This window comes from Serpula lacrymans, assembly GCF_000218685.1.
Source record: "Serpula lacrymans var. lacrymans S7.9 unplaced genomic scaffold SERLAscaffold_6, whole genome shotgun sequence".
In the NCBI taxonomy this organism is placed as follows: Eukaryota; Fungi; Basidiomycota; class Agaricomycetes; order Boletales; family Serpulaceae; genus Serpula; species Serpula lacrymans.
The window spans coordinates 792080-815128 of NW_006763295.1; the positions used below are offsets into that span (position 1 = coordinate 792080).

The following is a 23049-nucleotide window of genomic DNA, read 5'->3' on the forward strand; positions in this document are numbered from 1 at the left end:
GATTGTAGACTGTGAGCTGGGGATAAGGAACGAAGGGGTAGCACCGCTTACAGTTGAGTACCATTATATATTAGGACGGTCTCTATCGCGAGACGCGCAATGCACGATAACACAACGCTTGTGATTGGTCACAAGCTCTTTCACCGCATGTACCTTCTTCGGATTAAAGTGCGACTCGCTCGCAGTGTGCGCTATCCTTCACGACACCGGACCATACCAACATGTTATCAACCCCACCGGCTATCACAAAGGTGAAATCAAAACATTAGAGCTAGCTCTCACCGAGTCGTGGATGTGATGCCCCACCCATTGACATGGTCATAGTGGGAAGTGTTCAAAGAGTTGTGTCGCGGTGGCGAACAGCTCGGCGCACTGTAGGTAAACGTTAACGTTGTTCAGATTATCGTAAGACCTCCAACGACACTTTCCATCCACGATGAGGGTATTCATTAAAGATATGGTATATGATTTTCAAGTTCAGCTTCAATTTCTTCAACAGAGTCCATCTATGAAATCACGGGATTTTTGGGTCCAGTTCGGATCTCCCTCAGGCTCTTACAATACTTAGACTTATAGTCATAGTATCTGTATGCGCCGCAGTGATATAGAAGCTCTCCAGGTGCCGTAACATGTCAAGCACATGACCTTAGGCTGTAGCTATTTACAGTCAAACATAATACTTCTTCAGGTGGACACGACAGCCCATCGGCATATCGCAGACACGGCTCTGACTCCCTACGACGATGTTGGGCAAATACTCAACATGCTATGCCGGGCCCTGGCGTCATTGACAATACAGACATGGCATGGGCAAACCCATTGAAGCTGCCGGCGAGACGCGTCCTGGCATCATGGGCACTCCTGCGGCTTTAAGACGAGTCATAGTGATGTCTTAACATTTCCGCTGGTAAAGAAGTGTACAAAAAAGGGCTACAGTTCAGCAACAAGAGTTTTCGTATAAAAGACCATCGTCCTGTTGGCAGAAACTTAACCCATTCTGCGGTTACCACCTCTTAATATCGCACTCGTACCATGACTACCATTCCAGTCTTAGTAGTGAGTTTTATGCCTCGCGCATATATCCATGCGCTTATCCTTCTGTTCAGGTCGGTGCTGGCCCTTCAGGCCTTGTGGCAGCTCTGACGCTCCTTCGCAATGGTATTCCTGTCCGTATCATAGACAAGGAATCGAAATATCGTGTAGGTCAGCGCGGTGGAGGCATCCACGTACGATCTACATTCTTTCATTCTGCCATATATGCTTGGCTAATAGCCACTGTCCGTCATCTCCAGCCCCGTTCGCAAGAACTTTTCAGATTTCTCGGTGTCCCCGAAGTTGATCAGATGTTAAAGCCATTTTTGCCGATGCAAACTTATAAACCGGGCACTGTTGAGCCTCTCGCAAGTTTCCCGATGTTTCCATATACCGAGCCAACAGCGGCTATCCCTTATGTATGCGCCTTTTCTTGGCTAACACTTTACGTTGTCACTGATTACCTTCAAGTACAATCCTGCTGCCTTAGGCCAAGAGACACTCGAGCGCATCCTACGTTCTCATATACAAAAGCTATCATGCACTGTTGAACTTGGCACAGAGCTCCGTTCCATCGAGCAATATTCTGACCATGTTGTGGCGCATGTCGTGAGGAAATTGGATAATGGCAAGGAGGTCTTCGAGGTTATCCAAGCCAACTGGCTTATTGGATCAGATGGAGCTAGAGGTGCGTTACTATCTTCTATTCTAAGTGTTTGGTAATGATGATAGCAATGATCATGATGGATGTAGGTGCTGTTCGCAAGCAGCTGGGATTAACATTCTTGGGAGAATCATACTATGATAAGCATTGGTTGACAGGAGACATACGTTTGCATGGACCAGGGATCGACAGAGAGGTGTGTATATTTGTCCATGAACCTGTTCTCAAATTGATTCTCTGGCATAGCATTGGCACATCTTTGGGGATTTCAAAGCTGATGCGTATGTGGTCCTGTCATATAACAGATTTCATTGTACTAAAAAAATATTTTTCAGTGTCGTGTTACGTCCTACAGACGAAATTGCACCGGATGGCTTCCAGTTTGTGGTTTCAGGTCGAAACATCGACATACCTAAGTTAGCTTCCAGCGAGGAAGAGCTTTTGAAGGTGTTCTCGTCTTTGATCAAAACCGATTTGACTATTGAAAAGGTGATGTGGAGCTCTGAGTACAGGCCGAATGTCCGGATGGTGAATAAGCTTAGGGAGGGCAGAGTCTTTGTCGCAGGAGGTCTGTCTTAGTCGTACATACCATTCACCTTGATATTTAATCCTTGTTTCCAGATGCAGCACAGTCAGTATTCTGTCTCCTTTTCATCACCGCTACGTGCTAATGTAGTTCTATGGTATAGTATACACCCCCCTTCAGGTGGACAGGTACCGTAACGTCGGTTTATAGTACTCATTATATTTTGTTGACCTTGGTCTAGGGGCTCAATTCGAGCGTGCAAGACTCTGTGAGTACATTGACCGTATGGTCATGCTGATACTGACGGCTATTTTCATTACGCAGTTCAACCTGTGCTGGAAGATCGCGCTGGTCGAGAAGAACATTTCACCTGTCTCCATCCTCGATACGTACAACACAGAGCGCATTCCTGTTATCGCAGAGATGCTTAATTTGACGAATGTGCTTTTTAACAAAGGCAAAGATGTCCAAACGGCTGCAGCGCGCTTCCAACGTGGAGAACAGGTATACATGCTTGGTGTGAACTGCCGTGGGAGCCCCATTGTGTTTGACGAGTTCGTGACGGATGCGAAACCCGCTGATTCTTATAGGCTTATTCAAGATGGATGTCTTCAGGCAGGAGATAGGGCCCCTGATGCCCCTGGCCTTGTAGATATCATGTACCCGGGTGGTACAACGACCACACGCCTATTCGACATCTTCCAGCCGATTTATCACACAGTTCTCGTCTTCACAGCAGATTATACCACGGTCGCACAGATCGTCTCTGCTCTTGGGTTGTACGATTCCAACGTTATTCGAACCGTCGTAGTCCTTCCTGCAAACGCGGTTACCACCGATGAGTCCGTGTCCACCCCTGCGAATTTAACGTTGATGGATCAAAATTGCCACGCGTATGCTGGATATGTGGTTGGGGATAAGCAGACAAGGGTTGTTATTGTGAGGCCGGATGGTGTTGTTGGTGCAATAGTGCGGGGGGAGGAAGGATTGAAAAAATATTTCAACGGTATTTTTGTAGCTTGATAATACGTCTGTATGTCCTATGCGAGGTCCCTCCTATGGGTAAGATTCACACAATAACCAATAATTGGAACATGTTGATTGGAAGACAACAATCTAATAACACAACAAGAAATGAGTGCATGATAAACACCAGTGTGTTGAGTCAAAAAGTGATAGAATCATTGGCAAATATTTGGTGTAATGTACTGTAGATGACAATGGTAACTCAGTCTGATTTATTAGAAGACTGAGGCCTGTGGTTTCATTTGAACAGAGACTCCAAGCAGAGGCAGAACGTGAAGTCTGCTCAAGCATCACTGAGATCTGAGGGGGGTCGATCGTACTTTTAGGACAGGGTGCCTGACACGCTTGCCTCGTCATGATCGTGTCCCCGCATGGCACAACGACTGCGGGCCTAAATGATACATCACGGCCGAATGCGTCTTTTTGTCTTTACGCCTGACTATGCCAGTGTTACACCGCTGTCATCCCCACTGGTGAAGATACGGTTCAGTCGTCAAAGCATTGTTCACACTGTTGTGGTTCCCTCGCTATCACTAATGAGTCCATGTTCTTGTCCGCGGATATTTAGCGGAGGAGAAGCAGGAAAGTGTTGTTGTGAAGCCGGATGGAGATAAACTTGATAAAGCTTGATGAAGGACTGAAGAAGCATTGAGACGGGATTATTATAGCCTCAAGCATGCATGCGAAACATAATAATTGATGACATGTACGACTCATGTACGACAACAAACCAGATATCATTTTGCGGGGTTACCTGATCAGCTGAATATTGAATTCATAAAGGACGATCGCAAATCATGCTCGCGGTAGATTCGGATTCGGATTCGGAGAGTCGCACATACTCGACTCGGCGCCGACGTGACAAAGAGCGCCGTGGCACAAGGCTCCAAGGTTAATTCTCGTTCATTTGGTTGTCGGTGTCCACCTGGGCTTGACAAAACCAGCGTTCGGTGAGTATAATTTTCTATTCCAAGTAATCAATAATATATAAGAATAAAGTTTTAGCGCTATAGTTTTGTATTTCTTACAGGACATGTGGCCTCTCTTGCCGCCGCATCGATATCGGCCGTAAAAGCTGTTGTGAGTTCTCTGTTCTCGTATTTGATCGGTTTCCAATCATTTACATACATATCCTGACCCACCAATTTTTCGGTCATCCCTTAATCTTGATATACACACCCCGCACTGTGATGTATTTCTCCTGTCTTTTACCTCGATGCAAATCCTCCCGATTCTCCTTAACCAGTCTGATCACCACCAGTCTCTTTTGTCTGCGCCTCCCACAATACCATTATGCCCGGCGCGTCTCCCTTCTACTAACCCCACTGCTTCGTTTTGGCTCGACTCTGCGCCCGATGTAAACCCTCTGGCAAGAGAGGGAAGTGAAGGACCTCTCACCACTGATGCTGACATTTGCATTATCGGTTCTGGAATTACCGGTGTCGGTACCGCATATCACCTAGCAGAGGCAGTTCAGTATTTAGAATTCGCGGGTTATCATGGGCCGCTCAAAATCGTGATACTCGAAGCGCGAGACTTTTGTAAGTGTATACGAGTGCTGGAGTAATCGTAAGCCTAACTGGCGTCCTTCATTAACGAAACAGGCTCTGGGGCCACTGGTGCGTAAAGTAGGCATTCCTATACCCGTGCTTGATACTGATTTGCTGTTGAAATGATGCAGGCAGAAATGGTGGGCACCTCACTCCAGTAGCATTCCGCAACTTCCACAACGTAGCTGCACAATATGGCACCGACGAAGCCATTCGATCTGTTGCCTTGGAAGAACACACAGCAGCAACTCTGGTATCAATCATCCACGAGCATAACCTCGAAGACGAGGTAGATCTCGTCGAAGGTGGCAACCTGAGGCTGCTGTTCACAGAAAAAGAAGTCGCAAACGCGAAGCGTGGCTTGAGTGCTGCTGATCAGGCAGGTGTTAGTTTCGAAGGTATAGAATGGATGGATAAGAAAGACGTGCAAGCTGTATGTGTTCTTCGTGCCCGATCTTTTGTTCTCTCTTTAAATATGTATATATGAATCCCCAGAGGTTTGGACCGTCATATCCTGCAATCCGCATCCCCGGACATAATGTCTGGCCCCTAAAGCTCGTTACAAAACTCTATCAACTGGCTCAAGCGCGTTCAAGCCCAAATTTCGCCCTTGCACTGCATACCCATACGCCAGTGACTGGAATTTCGTGCGTATCTGCTGCCGATATTACGTGTCAGTCACGTAGATACATTCTGGAAACCCCTCGTGGACATATCGCTTGTTCTCGAATCGTTCATGCTACAAACGGCTATGCATCACATCTCCTTCCGTTTCTCACCGGCCCGAAGGGGATCATTCCAGTTCGTGGTCAAGTTGTTGCACTCCGTGCAGTGGCCAATGCGAAAACCATAGGAAATAATGGCTGGGGCGCAAACGAGGTACGGTCGATCCATCTTATAAAGAATATATGTGTAGGATTGACATTGACGTACGATCTGGTAGGGATTTGAATACTGGTTTCCCCGCCCTGTGGCAGCTGCTACAGAGTCACCTTTGGTCATTCTAGGTGGCGGTCGCGAGACAGCAGAATCGTTTGAACATTACGAGGACGACGACTCTGTGCTAGATCCGGCTGTGGGGCGTGTTCTGCGTGATTTTCTGCCTGCAGTGTTTCAAGGTAAATATAGGGCGGGCAGGGAACCTGAGATGGAATGGGTGAGTCTGGACTCAATTGTCGTTTATCGCCTGGCCTGTGACTAGCTTGGAAAATAGTCTGGAATCATGGGGTATACGAAGATAGGAGATCCATTGGTGAGTCTTGAAGAGAGATAAATAGGCATTGTTATGTCGCTGACTTTAGATGTAGGTGGGCCCCGTGATAGATCTTTCGAACCCTGGTTCAAACGCATACCCTGGCCAATACATAGCAGCAGGCTACTCGGGGCATGGGATGCCCCGCGCCTTTGCTTGGTGAGCTCCAATAAATCACCAAAGAACTGCGTAACTTACTTTACTTGCGAAAAATTCTAGTGGCGAAGTCATTTCACAGATGATAGTGTCTGAGCTGGTTGAAAAGGAGTGGACAAGTCCAACATGGTTGCCCGTGAGATACCTCACATGGAATCGTGTTGAGACATGACGGGCATATCAAGGGTGGATCAAAAATCAAAAACTACTTTGTAGCATTATAGAATTGTATTCTTGCATAGCTTTGCTTATACCTCGTTGATATGATTTCAAGTCAAGTCGTTTCGGGCAACGCTCGGCCTAAGTCACGGTACTTGGTGGCTGTGTGATTTCAGTCATGGCGTGTCGGCGCGGCATGACAAATCTCTGAGAGTAAGTTATCCTCGACGGCCGACCAACGAATTATCGTTTTCTTGCCTTGACCATTACTTAGGTCACTCCTTTGTCGTCGTCCTCGTCGTCCCCATCGACGGGAATGGAGCCATTCCATGCAAAATTATTGGCTGCAGCTACGGGGTCCACCATGACCGCCCTGACAAGTGTGTATTTTAAATCTTAAAGACATCGCTGAACTAAATGGCTTTCGTGTGCTCAATAGTGACCCCGTTTGACGTCGTAAAGACTCGGATACAGACTCAACCTCCAGAGCCATTATTTCCACGTCCACCACCATACACATGTTGTCAGCCATCCCACATACCCTGCGTTCGAAATATGTCCTCTTATGCTCGTCCTCTTATTGAAAGTGAGGTCGTGTGTGTGATGGACCATGGCGTGTTTAGAACAGAACGAATCAATGGCTTCCTTGATGCTGTAAGACACATATGGCGCGCGGAGGGCGTGCCAGGACTGTGGAAAGGTGCAGGGACATCACTGTGAGTTTTCATATTCCATGATCCGGATATTCTGTATTCACGTCATGCAGTCTAATAGGTGTACCATCATCAACTCTGTATATGCTCACATATGACCATCTCCTCCGTTCCGTCGTCCCCTCTTTTATTTCATCACCCACTCTTGTCCCTCTCACCGCTGGCATTCTCGCTCGTGCATCTATCACATCCTTGGTATCCCCTCTAGAACTCATCCGGACTAATTTACAATCAACCCCTAAATATATCGACCGACCACATACACTCCCTTCTGTACTTCGCTCAGTTCGCACTCAAGTTCGCACTCACGGGGTTCGCTTCCTCTGGCGAGGCCTAGGACCAACGTTATGGCGTGACGTCCCATTCAGTGGAGTTTACTGGGCTGGGTACGAGAGTTGGAAACGATTCTTCGATTCCAAGGGCTATGCAGGCCCATGGGTTGCTTTTATCAGTGGCGCGGTTAGTGGGACCACTGCGTCGTTGTTGACATCACCGTTCGATGTATTGAAAACGAGGCGACAAGCATTGATTATGTCCGGGACGACGTCGGGGAGGGTAACATCTACATTACCGTTGTGTGCTTTGATACTACGGACAGAAGGTATTAGTGCATTGTATGCTGGGATGGTTCCTCGGACGGCGAAGATTGCACCGGCTTGTGGAATCATGATTGCATGCTTTGAGGTATGGTATTCTTTCCACCTCGCCAGTTGCGATGCTGATCGCCGTGACACAGGGCGTTGGAAAATTCTTGCAAAAGAAGGATTGAACATCACGATAGACTCATCACTCACTTCATATTTGTATGCTGGGTTTCTTCTATTATATTCCATCAGTAGCACAGCATTCATAGACGTCAATTCTCATGGTATCTACTCCACATATCCTCCTATGTTATCAATGTAGTGAAAGTCCCAGTATATTATTACCCTAGGCGATTCATCTGCTTCTTCGCACTGCTTAGCTTCCCACCAACACGGTCTACATCGTTGTTCAGATCATCTAACAGCTCGATCTGTGTAGCTAATTCGGAATTGATAGCTTCGCCGAGATGTCTCTGCCTTTGTAGCATTGTCGTCAACTGTGCGAGCTGATTGTCCTGCTGTGTCATTTGCACTTGCTGCAACTGCAACACCCCAGTATCGTCCAATGGTCGTGTTTGCTCTGTCTCTTGAGCAGCAGCACCAAACACTCTAGTCACTTGACGACTTGGTGGGCCGAGAAGGGCAGCACGGTCAGACTCAGGTGCAGGAAACGTCTTGCCTGAACCCGAGTCAACCGTGAGTCCCCTAGACATCTGCCGCGAAACGGTGACCATCTTCCCAAGCTTCTCGCAGTCATCCTGTATGCGAGCCACCATGTCAGTACGACGCTGCAACTCGCCCTCCGCCATCCCATGCATTGCAAGTGCCTGCAACCCCTGTGTGAGCGTCCGCACTCGCGACAGAATCTCGGCCAGCTTCTTCTTTGCCTGAACCCCCGCCGTGTGTGATGCACCAATGTCACCACGGTCAGAGAGTGCGTCGCGCTTGTTGATTTCCGCACGCACGTCGCGTAGACGGTTCTGTAGTTCATGATGTTCGTCTAACCACGATGATGAAGAGAACTGTCCATTCCCAGAACTGCTCTCTCCGCCTCCCTCAGCATGACGACCGACTGGCACGCCAATAAACTCGCGAAAAGCGATGCTGTCTCGCCACTTGTCTTCTTTGGCGCTGATGATGGCACGAAGGTACAATTCAAGACCCTCTCTACGCTCTTCTATGATTTTCTGCTCGCGCGAGAACGTACGAATAATAGAAAAGGAGTGCTTTGGCGGAAGAGCAGCTGGTGGAGAGCCTGTCGATTTGGTGAGTTCAGTGTGTAATTCCGCGAACTCAGAGTATCGTCTCCACATTTGCCATGAGCGGACATGGGCTTGGATTTCTATGCGGTAGACAGTGTGTGGTTTGGGTTCTGGGCGTGTTTCATGTCCTCTGATGTGGATTGCTTGAATGGCAGCCATTTGTCTACAAAGAGCTGCACCCGAACGCTGCCCGAAAGTTGCGTCCCAGCCATGAGGCCTAGCGGCAGAAGCCGTAAACAATATACGTACGCGAAATGCCGCCCGCCTTATCTTATCTTGAGAGAACTTAAACATTGAGGCTCACACATTGCACAATTAATGCATCATTAATCATTCACCATAGCCCTGTGCATCGCACCCGTTAGGAGGACAAATTTGCTATCGTAGAACGCCCTTGAACTTTACTATTTGTGACACCCATGCAGATAAGCTTTATCATTGTTGTACAGAGCGTTACGCACACGAAAAGATAACAATAGGGGATATGCAGAACGAAGATCACAATAAGAGACAATAAGAGATAGTGGGTACTAGTTACACCAATGGATCACACTAGCGTAAAATCAACATGAACACGAACAGCAACTTGAACGAAGGGGATTGCAAACGACTGTGGCATATGAAGATAAATATGTGAAAGCGATAACGTACTAGTGTGTGTAATCCATTAATATATGTAGCCAGAACGATGAGATACGAAGAGAAAATCAAAGCCTGCAGACCGATAGATGAGGAGAAGCAATTCCTTTGAAGAGGAGTCAGTGACCTAGAAATCAGCCATGAATGCAAACATACCATGTAAAAACAGTCTCTTTCTCTGGGAATCATATACTACGGACGTGGTACCCGAGGCAATTTCACCTGAATCTTCGAACACCTGAATCGCAATGTCAGCCAAGTTAAGATTCCTGTCCAAGAGTAATAACATACCTTGTCTACTTGGTACCTCTCACCATAGAATGAACTAGGTCCTGAGTTGATAGTGATCCGGAAAGCTGATGAAGCCACTTTGTATGAGAGATCGGAAAATTTAGTAAGTAGGCCAATGGCATCCGAAAGTCCTGCAGCGATATGATGAGTTTGGACTGTGTCAGCTGCAAAACAACAAAACATACCAGCAACCCATACGGCACCATCATCATCCAAGGCAAGATTGTCTAGCGCCGTGCCTATCAAGTCAAATGTCAGTATATGTTCCAGACAAAATGCTGAACAACTTGTTCACCTGTTTTGATGACCTCTGTCAAAACGAGTGTGTTGTCCCACTGTCTCTCCAAGACATTGACATCACCCAGTCCACAGTCTGCGACATAAAATGTGTCGTTCATACTCTTACCCCGGGTGATGCCATTACTACTGTGTAAGCCTGTGATGGCGTATTTGCATCCTTGATCAGCGTGGCAGAAGCCAACGGACGAGTCGGGCGTCAAAAGGAGTGTGCTAACGAGTCTTCTCTATTGCCGTCATGGTAAGTTAAGCGCGTCTTAAGGCACGGGAACTTGGAACCCACCAGCCCCGTCTTCAAACCATGGTCATTTGTAAAGTAGAAGCTGTTCCCGTCGGAGGAACCAACGACATCGTTCGGAGTGATGATGATCTGGTCTGCATAGGTTTGCACATGTGTGAGCACATCACTTCCGAGGCGAGTCTTGAAAACTTCAATGACAGAATCGGCCCCGAGCTTCTTTGCATCGCCATAGGCCGGTGGTCGGTGATTCACGAGATAAACATAGAGCAATGACGGATCAACAGATGAAGGGACGACGTCCATGCCATGTACGTGTATGCCGCGCGTCGAGTTGAAACCAGCCAACTTCAAACGGGTAATACCATGCGTTGAGGGATCATATGTCGCGACATAATCTTGCCCTGACACGCCAGTCGCGTCCAAACGATTGAGAGCCGGTGTCCAAGAAACACGAGTTTCGAGAGCTGAGCATGCGAGGTATATTTTACCTGTGGGCTGATGGAGCACGACCTCTGTAGAGAGCCATGGATGGTCAACATATAATATCAAAGTATACAAAGATAGTACGAACTTTCACATGCTTGCAGTTCTGGCACCATCGAGCAATTGCGGTTCCCGACAGACTCAATGACACGTCCAAGGCCTCCAGCAAGCAGTAACGGCCGTATTTGAAGGTAAAGACCGCCAACAATGGCGGCCAAGAGGACGGCGATGCTGAGAAGAACACGGGGCAACTGAGGAAGGGCCATGAGTCTGCGTTTTGGGTACCTTGATTGTGACCGCACCTGCATTTATATGTTGCTGATACGAATGTTGGTAATTTTCTTTTTTTTGTTTCGACTCATACGGTTATAGTTAACGTTCAAAAAAATGCTCAGCAGACGTCCGTAGCCGGCTCTTTAATCCTTATGTATCGGAACTCCATTTGTTGTTGCCGCATCTAACGATTCAGATTAGCCGCGATCACTGCTAATGCTTCCGCTGCAGAATGAGCGCATCCTGGTCTATACTTATGTTCTTCTATCGCTCCCACATATTTATGTGCGTACCACATTCTTAACATATTACATTATCTCCTTCAAGATACGACCACAAAGCTTCTGTGGTTTTCAGAACTTCCACACTCACGCGCTGTACATCCGTCGGCGCGAAATCGTACCTGTCAATCCGTAACACACTTGGCCGTTCTCCCATGACATGCAAGCCCTCCGTTCCGGTCCACCATACGCGCCTGAAGGGATCGTAGCCGCATTACAATTATAATCACAACGTTTTGATAATTTACGGCATGGTCATAAGGAAAAAGAGCGGACAATGTTGAGGTACTGTCGTTCCCCTTTTCGGATTATACTGGGGGTTCGGACGACTGTCCTACTTTAGATCACACTCTCAGTGAATTCTACGGCCTCAAAAACGCTCCTCAAAGTCTTGCCAGCTCGAAAACAAAGTAGTTATCCGCATTTTTCATCTGTCACGCAGAAATCACGCCTGTTGTGCCAGTTTGCAGGTATCAGGAAATGTGACAATGTGACGTCTGAATACTCAGTACTGATCCGAAATGGTGTGGAACGACAGTACTCCGAACGAAGTTAGGCCGATGCGGACAACGTTGTCAGCGTATTAGAGCTTTCTGACCTGCAGGACGTCGACCTGGGCGGTGCTGGCAGGCAGTTTCTTGACATGGGACTGCCAAATCCTAGCCTAGGTCTTGATCGGGTAACTCCGGCCATCACTTGGCTTGGTACACCCCTGGACAAAGACAATAGTGCATGCTGTTTCTATAAGCTGAGACGCCGCTGGCTATCCATTCCATTATGAGCACTCTGATACCATTCTTCATGTCACGGATCTATACTTGGGAGATGATCGTACTTTCAGCACCAACGAGAAGAATAGCCGGGTTTTGCTTTTGGACATGACAGACAGTGCGAATTAGATAAGTCTCCTGTTAGAAACGTCACGAAGTCAGGGTTTCTGTAGTCTCCTATAAGCAGACCATCGGGTTCCTGTATGGCCGCATCCCTGAATTGGCAAACCTTGCCTCGTGTCACAGTTGCTCAGCTATGGGGCGTCCACCGTTAATCCTACCACACCACACAAGACCGTTGAGTTGCGACGATGAATGGATTGGTAATAATCTCAGAACGATTTATAGTATGACACAGGAGATGAAGTCCATTATCTCCAAGGACGTAAATGCGCGAATATTGCCATGAAAATGGAGGAGCAGCGTCCGATAAAGTACAGTTACACGCCAATTAAGCAATTAAGTAGACGGGTGCATGTATGCAAGAGAACAAACAAACAAAAATATGGCGGATATACTTATACACGACCAGGTTTGTATTGCAATACCTTCCACAGGTAACAGCACAAACCATCATCAGGACATCGTTCGTTTAGTATATCCCAAAATTCTGCTTGCCATTTTGCCATCATGATGGACTTGGATCTTCTGCAAGTTCGTGGACCATTTTCTCGGTTTCGCACATAACAAACTTGCCCGTATAGGTATCGGCGCCAAGCTTGGCGTATATATGCTTAGGGGGTTTTGTTGTTTTGGTGGGTTTCATTGCCATTACATTTCTATCACTACCGAGATCGATACCGCTTTGTGGTTTGGGTCGGTGTCAGTCTAGTAGAGTCGCAAACATTGTTGTTGCGCCACATTTGTGTCTCTCTGTTCACGTTTACGGGATGACTGAATGCATCTGTGCCGTTTATACAGCTTTCTATGATGACTATTTTTATCAAAGACAAGGCAAGGATCTTATCATCGCTGGGTTTGGGCGATAATCTACATGTTATTTCTCAGCTTTACATCAATGAAGTACTTCTTGGTACTGGCTTTGGGATACTAATCGGACCTCACGTGGCGGGTATATTCGATCCTCGTTCTTGGGGCTCGGACTCTAGAATCACGCTGGAGGTTATGCGCGTCGTCCTTGCAACAGGTTTATTCACAATCGGCGTTGAGTTGCCCAAGAGCTACATGTGGGACCATATGAAGGGTCTCTTGGTCATGGTTGTCCCGACTATGGCGTTTGGTTGGGTTCTTATAGCTTGTGAGTCTTGGGACGTGTAATCCACCACACCCTCACTGATCATCGTACAGTAATCATATACTATCTGTTTCCTAGCATCAATTACATATCTTCGCTGTGCATAGCTGCTTGCCTCACACCGACAGATCCTATAATCTGTGCCGCTATTGTGTGTGAGTTCACTAATAGCTTGCATATCTGGGTATTGTAAACTAAACATATGCATATAGCCGGAACGTTTGCGAAAAAGAACGTTAAAGAAAAGCTCCGCCACATCTTATCAGCAGAGTCTGCCGCAAATGATGGTCTGGCCTATCCATTCCTTAGTATCTCCATATATCTTACCGTGGAAGCCTCCACTCGCGTTGCTATCGGTAAATGGTTTCTTGTCGGCTGGCTATGTAAGATCTAAATCTCATATCACATTTGGCGTACTCTGACATTTCCAAAACAGATCAGGTCATTCTGGGAACAGTAATAGGTGCTGTCATAGGTGTGTAAACGAACATTTCTCATTTGTATTACTCCTGAACGCATTTACCCAGGCCTTATATTCTCCAGAATCATGAAATTATCTCATGCAAAGGGCTTGATTGGCCGTGAGTCATACGTTGTTCAATACATCGCTTTGGTTATTTTCACCATCGGTGTCGCCAGTACAATCGGTAGTGACGATCTTTTGGCCGCCTTTGCAGCAGGTAAAAGGTATCCTCTGCTTTCAGCAATTCATTACTCATGTTTATTGTAGGCTGCGCCATATCCTGGGATGGTCACTTCAGTTTACAAACTGAAAATGAAATATTCGCCTCAGTGATCGACTTTGTGCTGAATTGTGCCTGCTTCATATACATCGGTGCTTGGTTGCCGTTTGCGGCTTTCCACTCACCTGAACTTGACATTACGATTGGCCGCTTGGTTACTTTGGTCATTGCCATCCTGTTTCTCCGGCGCATTCCCCCTCTACTATTATTGTATAAATTCGTGCCAGAAATCACTACATGGAAGGAGGCTCTTTTCTGCGGACACTTTGGTATAACGTGGTATTGACATTTACCGTTTGCGTCGCTGACTTTAGTGTTTCACAGGTCCGGTAAGTAAAATTTGTGCAATGTATTTGACAGGTTCCTCACCGAAATGTAGTTGGGTGTCGGGGCCGTTTTTATATCGACCATGGCCTTGACACGCCTCCCCACTCCCGAAAGTCCCCCAGCAAACCAAGCCCAGTTCCTTGCTGCGACTTTACAGACTATCGTCGCGTTTGTTGTCCTTGGCTCCATCATCGTTCGTAAGTTGCAATTTTTAAAAATTCGACAGTAAAACCTCTTAAACGTGATGCAGATGGCTTGTCTATCCCATTCATATCCTTTGGACGTACAGTCCCTTCTCGTGTCCAGTCTATGACTATTACCTGGACAATGAGTACACATGCTCCTCGCGAGTGGCTATCTTCTATTCGCCGCTTTGGGAGTCCATTACCACCGTACATTCAGTCTGAGGCAATTTCTGACGTCGACCCAGAGCAAGCTGTAATGAGTTCAAACAACCCCAATGGAGTGGAGATACATGGACCGAGTATATCAGAAGTCATGAGTCAGACTTCGACAGTCACTATGCCGGGGGCGCCAGGTGCGGCTGAGTCTATTGATATTCTACCTCCCGGGCCTTTGGGAGAGGTTTTAAACCGGCTTTCTGGCGACGTTTCCGAGGTACTTAAGCTCGTCGTCTATCTGGTATTAATGGATTTAACTGAGGGAGTATCGTAACAGGTCAAGAATATCCGCGGTGATTGTGAGGAAACTCTCGTTCGAGAACAAGAAACCAAGGGAGATGACGTTCGAGTTCACGCAACTGATGCTAAAAGTGTCCGCTTCCCTGACGCTCAATAACATTGGCTGTGCGTCCTCACCGGACTTCTCTCGCTACCTCTACTTCGACGTTCTTCATGTTACCGGAACTTTACGATCATATATGTTCATACCCGTGCGTTTCGTGCAATAAAAGCTATCATGTCCAAATACACCCTGTCGCTTGATAACGAACGGTCTAGGCAAAGGCTTGAACAATAGGGTATGTATGTGCGAAATGTCCGAGGGCCAGAGAAGTCTAACTACATATAGAATGTCCTGAATGTAATTGTATTATCAGGTTGAAATGATGAGGAGAAGTGTGTAGTGAATGTATCAGTGTACTCATACGCCTATAATCCATGTATAAAAAAGGCCGAAAAATGATTGCTTTACTCAAAGGGGTTTGTTCGACCAGCCTGTAGATATTGATATTGAACGTTAGATACGTTCGACATGGAATGTAAATGCAGTGCGGACTGACCTGGTTTTCCCCACCTCGATCTGGTCCTTCGCTGCATCCACATAGCCAATCATGCCACCATCTCACCTCCTTATTCTCATTCACTGGTTCAGCAGGCGGTCGTAGTGCAGGGGCGGGTATTGGCTTGGGTAGAGTATCGTTTGGTGTGTCTGCATGGGGAGGTGGCGTTCGAGGAGTAGGTAATCCCAGAGCTGTAGCGGGAGGATGTCGCAAAGAAGATGAGGCACGTATCGTAGCAGGTTCTGAAGATCCAGAACTTGGGTCAAAGGGGGCTTCAGAGTTTGCGGTAAGAGGGGGTGTTGATGATTCGGTCATGACTATCATTTGTTGGTCGGAGTCGGTAAAAGGGGATATGGAATCGGCGGGATGGGCAAAAGGGTTTTTGGAGGAGTGTGTTGGGTGGTCGGGTATTGGACTGGTCGAGGGGGTGAAGATTACAGAAGGACTTCCGTCAATGTCATTAAGGGGTACTGCATCGACAGAGTCCTGGGATTGAAGAGCTTGATGATTACCGAGCCCACTGCTCGAGGCCCGTTGAGGCTTCCTCCCCCTTAATAACAGGCTAGCTCTCTGGGTGACGTCTGTCAATAGTGAACCTCCGCTTCCTGTAACGAGTGTTGATTCTCGAGCTGCTTTCCGCCTTTGTCGTTCAGCCAGCTCCCACCGTTTCAGATTCTGACAAGAGAAAGTATAGTATGGTTACAGCGTGCTTAGCAAAGAAACACCCATGGTACGCACCTGTTCCACTCTACGCGTTTCCTCGGCTTCATCGTTCGTAGGTGGATATACTTCAGTTGCAGCCCCTCTCTGATGCCCCTCTTCGCTGTCGTATGAATGGTCCGACACCGATTCCTTTGCTTTTCCTTTACTACTGCTCGCCGGTGAGTGTTCCTGAGAGGCATATGGTTCGTATTCAAATTCACCCCATACGTGAGCTCGTGAAAGGTCTTCTTCGCTCGTTGGCGACGGCGGCGTGGACGACGACGTCTGTAGGGATGTTTTTTCTGGAGGTGCCAGCGAGGCCATGCGTCCTATTCTCGTCGCCGTCGTCGACAAGGGTGTGGAAGTGTGTTACAAATGGCAGCGAGTAAGGCTCGAACGCGTGGTTCCGCAGGGTTTCCCGATTGATCGTTTTTAACACAAGTGTCTAGCCGCGCTTGTGTGAGTTGCAAACCCAGTCACTAGCAATACTGTAAAATATAGTCGAGTATATGGCTCCAACGTTGGCCACAACGTTCCTGAACCACAGATGCGTTGGAGTGGGACATTCCCACCTTACCGGTTGTATCTGAATCATCGGTCTAGACTGAGTAACTGGGATCGAGTATGGTACAGATTAACCGGTTTATTATTATTAGTAGCTCAGCCGAAAGCACTGTCAAGCTTTACACACGTAACACTTGTGATATTATCTGCACTCGAGGACACAGCCTAGTTCTAAGTATAAGAAGATGATTGGAAGATAGAAAGCCATGAAACCGAGTCCCGTTAGTCCGTGGTTTTAGGAAAAAGCGTCTGCGAATGTCATATAAAGAGTCCTTCATGCTTAGAGCCTGTGCATCTTCTCCCCACCTTCCCGCATCAAAAGACCTTCATCGTAATCGCCATCGTCAGAGAAATATTGACGAAGACCACTTGCTTTGTTCGTGGAGTGCTGCAGCATAGGCATGGTCGATTCCTCCGAATTGGCACGACTGTACGTTGAATTGCGGTTGCTGTGACTATTACTGGGAAGAGACAAGATCGAGGCGCGGGCAGTCTCGCGCATTTGCATGATGTTCTGTCGGAATGCGTTCTACAAAAAAGGAGTCAGCATAGGAGCCACCGGAAGGAAATTCGCAAGGATTACCTGTTCACGCCAGTATTGAAGACGTTTTTCACGCTCGGAATCACGTTGACGGCGATGGAGGAAGAAGAGAATTGTCAACGTGGCAATCATACCTAAAATTGATCGAGGATTTGGTTCTTTCAAGCACAGAGATGCACGTACCTCCAAATATCGCAATGCAAACGACGACATACAGCCAGACACCAAAGTGGTGTGGCGAATCGGCACTATCTCCACATACACCCGTGCTCAGACAGTTGAATGACGCGCATCTGCTTGGATGTCAATGGACTGCGAAAGTACTCGCGAAAAAGGGGCTCACTGTTTGTCGGCTTCGCAGGTTTCACCCAGTTGCATACTCTGCATGCACACCAATTGCTGCGAATCACAGTAAAGGCCAACATGACAGTTACCACTGCATACGTAACTTGTCAACAGGCTATTGGACAAAAAGAAATATGACGTACCGAGAAACGATGTCAAGGAATTCATTCGCGCCTGCATACGCGATATATGCCGTGTTCTCCACCGTGCAGTTGAGACCAACGGTAACATTGGCCCACCTACGAAAGAACATCAACATATATATTTCCTCTAGGAGGCTTTGGAGTACATACATGCAAGCATTGTTCAAGCAGACAGATCCATTGAAGTTGCGGCCGAAATTGGACGTATCACTGAGCTCCTGAAAGTTGGGAGGTGGTTCGCATTGATCTAGAGGGACAACGCAGTTGAGTGCGGTCATAAAATGTGCAGCAAACCATCCTACCATCACGGTCGAACTGGCAAGGGCTACCAACAGGGAGCCAAGGTTGGCAAGCATCGCCCTCGTCGGGGCAGAACTGGCCAGCTGGACATTTAGGAGGAAGAGTAGAATTTTGGGCATAACCAAATGGATATTGGTCTTTTCTGCATCCTTTGAGCTCGCAGATGCCAGCCGAAGAACAATACGTTTCTGCATCGCAGTCAGTGTAGAACTGATAGGTGCCGACTTCAAGACGGTTGTCTGATGCAGAACAATTGCCGCCTTTGCTGACGCTGCCGGCGGTGACGAGGATAGACCAAGAAGAAAAAAGGAGTGTAAAGGGCAGCAACAGCATTTTGAAAACTGGCTGGTGTTGATTAGGGTACAACGACGGACTGGTCTAAGTTATTTGGGCGATGGAGGGCTCGCATCCGAAGGCGGTATTTAAAAGTGGGCCCAATACAGAAATTTATGTGCTTGGCTCCATTATTCGGTCGCGGACTTTACTCCATTTTTTGTCATTTTTATTGCATTCACTATGTAAAATGTGTGATAGTATAAAGTATATAAGTCGAGACTACCAATGAGCATCACTTGCCACAGCCAGGGCAGCAATGGACGACGTCGTGCACAAACACATCGCAGTCTCCACAGAAATCATTGTGGCACTCAGGGCACCGGTAGCGATTTAGGGGGCTCATACCTTCGGTCGACGTTGAAGTGAGTGCAGTCGTCGGGAATATACGAGCACATGCGTGACAAGCCAGCCCAGCATCGGGTGTATCAGCAAGTGACCCACTGAATATTCGTATGTTAATGAAGAGAGCTACCCAAGATAACTTAAGGGGACATACATCGCATCGTACGGCTTGACAGGGAATAAATGGTGGTAGCTTCGTGCCAGATGAGGCGAGCTAACAATCATCAGGCCGCAGATGTCGCAGTCAGTCGGAACATCGCAGACTTTCGCCATACAACGGGGGCAGAGGAAGCCTTCGCTCTTCATTTCCGAATGGCAGACACACAAGCTGGCTGGAGACGTATCTGGCAATCGAGTAGGAAAGCCCATCATCATCAAATCAGCCGCTGGGTTTGTTGCGCCTGATCCTGCAGCACGGGTCATAGCACGCTGCGCCGGTGGGGGGACAAGCTCGAACAAGAGGTCTTTGAAGTGACCTTCGTTCAAGGCGACCCCAAATTGACCTACCTTGACAAACCAATAAAGCGACACGTTCGGAAAGGTAAGGACGCCTACCCACCGCCTGTTTTGTCACACAGTTCCCTGCATATCTTCATCTCGGCGGCAAGCGCAACAACAGAGATGCGAATTTTGTTTTTGACGCATGCATCCAGCGTATCGTGAATGTTGCCAGGATCACAAGTAGTCAAAGAGCCGAATATAACGAGTATCTCTCGAGATGAGTGTGTAGGGAGATGGCTAGATATATGAGGATTAAACTCAAATGCGAATATTGGGCAGAGTACCTCATGCTACTACGCGCCATATCGACGGCATTTTGAAGGCTTGGTTCGCCCGTGGGTTCTAGTCTATGTCTATCGGCAATTGATTTTAGGACATCTTGAGGATTTCCTGCAAATTAGAAATTAGAATTCACTTTATGCGATGCGCTCAGATAACTTAATTCACCTGACATCTCTCCTATCCGCTCACCAATACCAGCTCTCATACCTACCACGCCAATTTGACCCAAGGGATTTTGATCAAACCATTCAGTGATAAACTCTCTGGCATACTCTAAAGTAAGATCAAATCTCGTTGGCCTCATGTCACGATCCATCATAGACGTCGATAAGTCTAGTAGGAGAATAAGGTGTCGAATAATCGTGCGACGAATTGCGGCTGCAGGTGCCAGTAATCTAAAAGCACAAGTTAACGTTCACGCTCAAGTTGTGGCATCCGACGCGACGTACCTTCGACGCCTACCCCTTGCTATCCAGTCCTCTACTGCGCCCTGCAAGCTTCCAGCTTCATCTTCTTGTACTGTATCCCACGAACGCGTGTACGAAGCTTCCCAAGTGTACGCTTGCTAGATATAAAGAAGAAAATCATAAGTGTTAACAAAACACGAAGTGAAAGACAAATAGGCTTACATCCTTCGCTTTACTCTTGCCTTTGTCTTTCTTCTTTTTATCGACAGCCTTGCCTTTCCCTTTGTTCTTTCCGCGCAGGTGGTAGTCTCCGTCTCCATCCCCCAAGAGAGAGATATCGGAATCTGAATCTACATTCATATAGTTCCCATCTCGTTGAGACGGCATGTGGAGCGTAGATTGAAGCCTTCCCAGTGGTGAAGGAAAGGAAAAAGGACGTCAAGGGTGGCAGATGACTCAACCACCAGACTTAATGGGTGGGACCCGGGGCACCTCAAAACTATTAGTAACAACTCGTCTTTGAATACAGTACAGTACAATGTAAAGTGTTATCTAGCGTAGCATCTACTTTATTGGTGCCTAATCGTAAATCAACACTGGTATTACCCCTTCCAAGGTCAAACAACCAGGTATCCTTCACATACTCACTTCATTTCCTTCAATAACATCGCTCCATACTGTCTCGGTCCAGTCTATACAATCTTTCATCTGCCCAAACACCTCGCCAACCGCTCTCGCAAGGACAGGATCCTCGAAGCCCTTCACAGCTACCATCTCAGGAGCCTTCTGGGCATCGGCTCCATTAACACCCACGTCTTCGAGGTTTAGTATTAATCTCGGCCGTTTGCCTGCCCGTTCTCCCTCTCGGCCTGTTTGCATGCGCTCAGGTACCCTAGACGATTCTGCCACTACTTCATCCCGACATTGGACAAGTCGCGCAGCTAGTGCATTCAATAACCGTTTCTGCAAGAGGACGAAGACGGGATCGTGAGGTTTCAGCGTACGATCCACGGCAGCCCGTAGACGGGATTCCTCGCCTGTGTCGAGTGATGTCGCATCAAGAGTGGATGCGTATCTTCTGGCGCGGACAACCTCGTCTGCAAGATTGACTAGTTTCGTATCGCCTGTACCTTCCTCTTCATCGACTTCTGCTTTGAGCATGGACCAGACCCGCTCCATGAAGTCCGCACCTGGGCTATTTCCCTGGACAGAATTTGCTCTTGAATTTGGTAGAGGCAAACGAGTTAGAGAACGTAATGAAGCGGCGATTACTAGAGCTTGCAGGTAATTCTGAAGGGAGAGCAGTGTGGGCGTAGTAAAGAAGAATATTGGAGGTAACGAATTTGGGTTTGCGGGCGTAGGCTGTTCGTCTTCTGTTGAACCGTTGGAAAGGGAAGAATTTGATACTTTCTTCGTAGGTAGCGTACACGAGACAGGTGATGTCCCTCCCAGAGACTGTACAAGGCGAACAACCCATTTATGGCGATCTTCAGGAACATGAACGGGTTGTTGTATATTATCAAGCCAGGTTGTCCAGTGTTCTGAGATTCGATCTGGATTCCAGATATCGAGAATGATACTACGCTCCTGTGTTTTAGCTTGTTGAATAACAGTAGAACGCAGTTGCTGTTCAGTCATGTTCCCTAGTACGAACTGTGATAAGTCGTCTTTCATGACATCAGCAAGTTGCAGTATCGATTTCACGGTTTCTGCTACTAGTGTGGCCAGAGCGACTGGTGGCGAGGACCTCGGTGGAGGGTCATCCAGCGCGCGGCTGAGAGTATCAAGATGCGAATCCCGCACAGGAGCACACCGTTGTCGAAGACTTGCCAGTACTTCCCGTAGATGCATTATGGCGGAATGTAGCGGTGATGAGGTGGGTGACAAGGGGGCGGTCATCGTAACCAGAACTGGATGGTGAGGCGGTAGAAGAGGCGATAATGCCACTTGTAAATCACTGTACAGCAGTTTGAGACGGGGCAGTTGAGAAGACGGCTCAGGATTCGACAGAGATTCTAAAGCCTGTGTAGCGTGCCTCAGAACCCACCAGATGGGAAATAGCTGAGCGTGACAATCGCACCTCATCCCAGAAAGCTTTGTGTACCATGTCCTCTACTTTGGTGCGTAGGCCTGACAGGGAATCATCTTGACTGTCGCCTTGCGCATGAGTGCGAGACATCATAGACAACAACGATTTCCCAGGAGGTAGTACCTTTGACGGGTCTGTAGCAACGAGATGTAGAAAGTAAACATGGTTGAGGAGTTCGACTAACTCGAGAGGAAGAACAACGGGATCAACTGAAGATGATAAAAGTGGAAATCTGGTCGTCATCACAGATGGAATCGGCATGGCTTCCGTAGATCCTGAATTGTGGTTTGACCGCTGAGACGAAGCGGATGGATAGCTGCCATTGACGGCATCTTCTGGATTGGACGAATCAGCGGTAAGAAAAATACGCAAGTTCTCCAAAAGTTGGGCATTTTCGTCCGTATCCTCCCAGATAGCCCTGGCCTTTAGCACTTCAAAGTCTCTTGTCAAAAGGTCCCAACTTGGAGAAGCTGCCCTGCGAGCGGGCCTAGATGGAGATTCCTGCTGCAAGTTAATCAGAGAAGAGAGTAAATCTTGCAACGTTGCATTATCGGAATTCTGTTCCAGCTTTTCCTGCAGCTTAGATATTACGGGATCCATTACAGTTGTGAGCAAGCTTAAGGATGCTGAGAGTGGCAGCTCGCCTGAGGGTTTGGTTTGTGTCAGCCACGGAGCGATGCTGATTACGGCATCTGTGGTTTTGCCCGTTGGCGCCACCCGACGGTTTTAGCGT

General features: G+C 47.6%; 8 protein-coding genes across 8 annotated transcripts; 4 read left to right on the top strand and 4 right to left on the bottom strand.

The window, feature by feature from the left end:
- Window positions 1-1032: 1032 nt before the first annotated feature.
- SERLADRAFT_437100 (uncharacterized protein) lies at window positions 1033-3245 on the top strand (the record flags this gene model as incomplete). Its single annotated transcript, XM_007317409.1, has 10 exons — window positions 1033-1056; window positions 1107-1451; window positions 1504-1720; window positions 1786-1892; window positions 1943-1977; window positions 2032-2264; window positions 2318-2327; window positions 2386-2410; window positions 2464-2490; window positions 2547-3245. 10 exons carry the CDS (start codon window positions 1033-1035, stop codon window positions 3243-3245), a joined length of 1722 nt encoding a protein of 573 aa, XP_007317471.1.
- A 954-nt stretch (window positions 3246-4199) lies between these two features.
- SERLADRAFT_448325 (uncharacterized protein) lies at window positions 4200-6476 on the top strand (the record flags this gene model as incomplete). Its single annotated transcript, XM_007317410.1, has 8 exons — window positions 4200-4789; window positions 4853-4867; window positions 4930-5231; window positions 5294-5677; window positions 5742-5954; window positions 6012-6050; window positions 6106-6209; window positions 6270-6476. The coding sequence occupies 8 exons, from the start codon at window positions 4465-4467 to the stop codon at window positions 6376-6378; spliced, it is 1491 nt and encodes a 496-aa protein (XP_007317472.1).
- Window positions 6477-6574: 98 nt separating this feature from the next.
- Window positions 6575-9091, top strand: SERLADRAFT_465368 (uncharacterized protein; the record flags this gene model as incomplete). Its single annotated transcript, XM_007317411.1, has 4 exons — window positions 6575-6745; window positions 6805-7081; window positions 7132-7762; window positions 7815-9091. 4 exons carry the CDS (start codon window positions 6682-6684, stop codon window positions 7845-7847), a joined length of 1005 nt encoding a protein of 334 aa, XP_007317473.1.
- A 214-nt stretch (window positions 9092-9305) lies between these two features.
- SERLADRAFT_465370 (uncharacterized protein) lies at window positions 9306-11161 on the bottom strand (the record flags this gene model as incomplete). Its single annotated transcript, XM_007317412.1, is given in 8 exon segments — window positions 9306-9633; window positions 9650-9669; window positions 9720-9801; window positions 9855-9985; window positions 10040-10093; window positions 10150-10378; window positions 10435-10904; window positions 10964-11161. The coding sequence occupies 8 exon segments, from the start codon at window positions 11139-11141 to the stop codon at window positions 9592-9594; spliced, it is 1206 nt and encodes a 401-aa protein (XP_007317474.1).
- Window positions 11162-12745: 1584 nt separating this feature from the next.
- SERLADRAFT_465372 (uncharacterized protein) lies at window positions 12746-15659 on the top strand (the record flags this gene model as incomplete). Its single annotated transcript, XM_007317413.1, has 13 exons — window positions 12746-12853; window positions 12904-12954; window positions 13121-13153; window positions 13208-13457; window positions 13508-13609; window positions 13667-13837; window positions 13891-13929; window positions 13982-14134; window positions 14185-14526; window positions 14577-14721; window positions 14775-15142; window positions 15203-15459; window positions 15649-15659. The coding sequence occupies 9 exons, from the start codon at window positions 12830-12832 to the stop codon at window positions 14481-14483; spliced, it is 1122 nt and encodes a 373-aa protein (XP_007317475.1).
- A 13-nt stretch (window positions 15660-15672) lies between these two features.
- SERLADRAFT_407776 (uncharacterized protein) lies at window positions 15673-16790 on the bottom strand (the record flags this gene model as incomplete). The annotated part of the gene is made up of 3 exons (XM_007317414.1): window positions 15673-15699; window positions 15765-16439; window positions 16503-16790. 3 exons carry the CDS (start codon window positions 16788-16790, stop codon window positions 15673-15675), a joined length of 990 nt encoding a protein of 329 aa, XP_007317476.1.
- A 302-nt stretch (window positions 16791-17092) lies between these two features.
- Window positions 17093-20667, bottom strand: SERLADRAFT_465378 (uncharacterized protein; the record flags this gene model as incomplete). The annotated part of the gene is made up of 11 exons (XM_007317415.1): window positions 17093-17559; window positions 17614-17705; window positions 17755-18155; window positions 18210-18306; window positions 18362-19135; window positions 19192-19540; window positions 19597-19775; window positions 19823-19928; window positions 19986-20215; window positions 20270-20385; window positions 20450-20667. 7 exons carry the CDS (start codon window positions 20612-20614, stop codon window positions 18928-18930), a joined length of 1353 nt encoding a protein of 450 aa, XP_007317477.1.
- A 196-nt stretch (window positions 20668-20863) lies between these two features.
- Window positions 20864-22916, bottom strand: SERLADRAFT_437108 (uncharacterized protein; the record flags this gene model as incomplete). The annotated part of the gene is made up of 2 exons (XM_007317416.1): window positions 20864-22249; window positions 22308-22916. The coding sequence occupies 2 exons, from the start codon at window positions 22914-22916 to the stop codon at window positions 20864-20866; spliced, it is 1995 nt and encodes a 664-aa protein (XP_007317478.1).
- Between the last annotated feature and the right edge of the window lie 133 nt (window positions 22917-23049).